This window comes from Chrysochloris asiatica, unplaced genomic scaffold (assembly GCF_000296735.1).
Source record: "Chrysochloris asiatica unplaced genomic scaffold, ChrAsi1.0 scaffold00042, whole genome shotgun sequence".
Lineage (NCBI taxonomy): Eukaryota > Metazoa > Chordata > Mammalia > Afrosoricida > Chrysochloridae > Chrysochloris > Chrysochloris asiatica.
In genome coordinates this window covers 15,547,763-15,549,789 of record NW_006408560.1, presented here as the reverse complement: position 1 = coordinate 15,549,789, position 2,027 = coordinate 15,547,763, and the positions used below count along the sequence as shown (strand labels likewise).

The 2,027-nt window shown below is 55.1% G+C and overlaps 1 protein-coding gene across 1 annotated transcript in view; it reads right to left on the bottom strand.

The window, feature by feature from the left end:
- Nucleotides 1-1,329, bottom strand: part of BCAN (brevican) — a 17,646-nt gene extending 16,317 nt beyond the window's left edge. The window contains exons 1-2 of the mRNA XM_006861602.1: nt 1,245-1,329; nt 251-625 (exon numbers count right to left, since the gene is read on the bottom strand). Coding sequence (XP_006861664.1) covers nt 251-625; nt 1,245-1,329 — 460 coding nt within the window. The remainder of the gene's footprint in view (nt 1-250; nt 626-1,244) is intronic.
- Nucleotides 1,330-2,027: the final 698 nt, after the last annotated feature.

Below are 2,027 nucleotides of genomic sequence, written 5' to 3'. Positions count from 1 at the left end.
AACAACAACAACAACAACAACACCCCTGCCCTATACACGAGTCAAGTTCCAATTGCTTACTCTACAGCATGAGAGACTTGAGCTAGACTGTGGGTAGAATTTCCTCTACTTGAAAAGAAAAAAGAGGTAGCAAAAGCCTCTATCTCATTACTCCTTTCTCTACTCAAGCTGTGCCTTCCCGGTGTTTGCTTCCCTCCTCAGACAGCTCTCGTCCCTTCCTCGGGAACCTCTCCCCAACCCCGCCCATTACCTTTGACCTTGACCTCCACAGCGTCGCTGCTGTCATCTATGCCATGCTGGACCTCGCAGCGGTAGATGCCCGAGTCGTTGGGCCGCAGCTCGCTCAGCGCCAGGGAGACATCGGTGAGCGACGCAGGGTAGGCGGGCAGCGCCACGCGGAACCGGTAGGCCTCGCTCACCTTGACCCGCAGCCCCCGCGCCACCAGCACCTCGGTCTCTCGGCCCCCGGACAGAAAGGTCCACTTGACACGCGGGGAACCCAGCACTGCCCGGCGGCTCAGCGGTGGCCGTAGGTAGTGGACGTGGCATGGGATGGTGAGGGCGCCGCCCAGCACGCCCTGCAGCGGCGCGGTGCCTGCGATGCGGACGCTGAAGGCCCGGTCCTCTGCGGGCAGGCGGGGGCCCGCTGCAACTTAGGTGTGGACTTCAGCACCCCCCAACACACACACACACACACACACACACACACACACACACACACATACCCAGGGTTTCCCGGCCCCGCCCCGCCCTGGATTCCTCAGCTTTGCGCTGAGTTTTCTTAACCCGTTCTCAGGACCCCTGCCCTCCATAAGGCTAGGGCATCTAGGGACACCCCACACACAATCTACCAGGCCCATCCCAAAGTCTCCCAGTCAACCTCGCCCCAGGATTCCCTGGGCCCATTCCAAGGTCCTTTCATCTCGTTCCCTGTCTTCTCAGTCTCCCAGTCTGTTCCTTTCAGTAGTCACCTTCAGTATTTCTCCCAGCTGCATGCCTGTTTTGCCTCCTAACCCCATCCATCTTTCTCCCAAGGTTCCCATCCTGGACTCGAAAAAGTTTTGAAGCCATGTTATATGGACCATGCCCCAAACCTATCCCCAAATTTCTCCTCCCTTCCCCTCCCTCAGGTCCCACAACTCAGCCATTCTTTCCAAGAGTCCCAGTTGGACTTCTCCCCAAGAGTGGAGGAGTTTGGTTAGACAGACAAAAGACAGACAAAGACCCTGAAAGGCACTGCTTACCTGAGCTGTCCCTTTCCAGGGTATCAGCTAAGGCCACAGGAACCTGGGCCAGGGCAGCCATTAGGGACAAGAGCAGTGGGGTCATATTGCAGGCTGATGGAGGGCCTTGAGGAGAAAGGAAGGAATTAGACTTCTGAAGACGCTTTCCCTGGTCCCTTACCTATTCACACCATATCCTGGTCTCAGAAGCCCATGGCTCCCACCTCATCATTAACTCTCTGTGAATTTCCCAGACAAAGAATTCCTCCTCAGAGGTAAGACCTGGGTCTTTAGTCAACTTGCTGTGTGACCTTAGTCAAGTTCCTTACCCCCTCTGGACCTTTGTTTCCTTCCTAGTGAAAGAACACTATTACCAGAACTTCACAGGTTGTGATGAGGCTGTTATGCTTTCAAAGTGATTCATAGCACCCCATACCCAATAAACATTCAATAAATGCTTACAGCATAAATGTTATTATACTTAGGATTCCCTCTGCTTCTTCCAGTGCCAGGGTCCTTCCTTGAACCCAGAGCTTCCTCCTCCTATGGTGCCCCTCCAACCTTCCCTTCTTGTCTTTTCCTCCTCCACAAGGGCCTTCTAGAATGAATCCAGGCAATGCACAACCTCTTCTTAGCCCAACTCCTCCTCTCCCCCTCCCCATTATTTATAAGGAAACGCCTCTCTACTCCCCAGCATCCTCCACCCTCCTTTCCTGGCTGTCTCTTCACTTATCTCCCCCCCCTTGTCCCCCCCCCCCCCCCCCCCCCCCCCCCCCCCCCCCCACAAAGGGAAGCATTTTATTT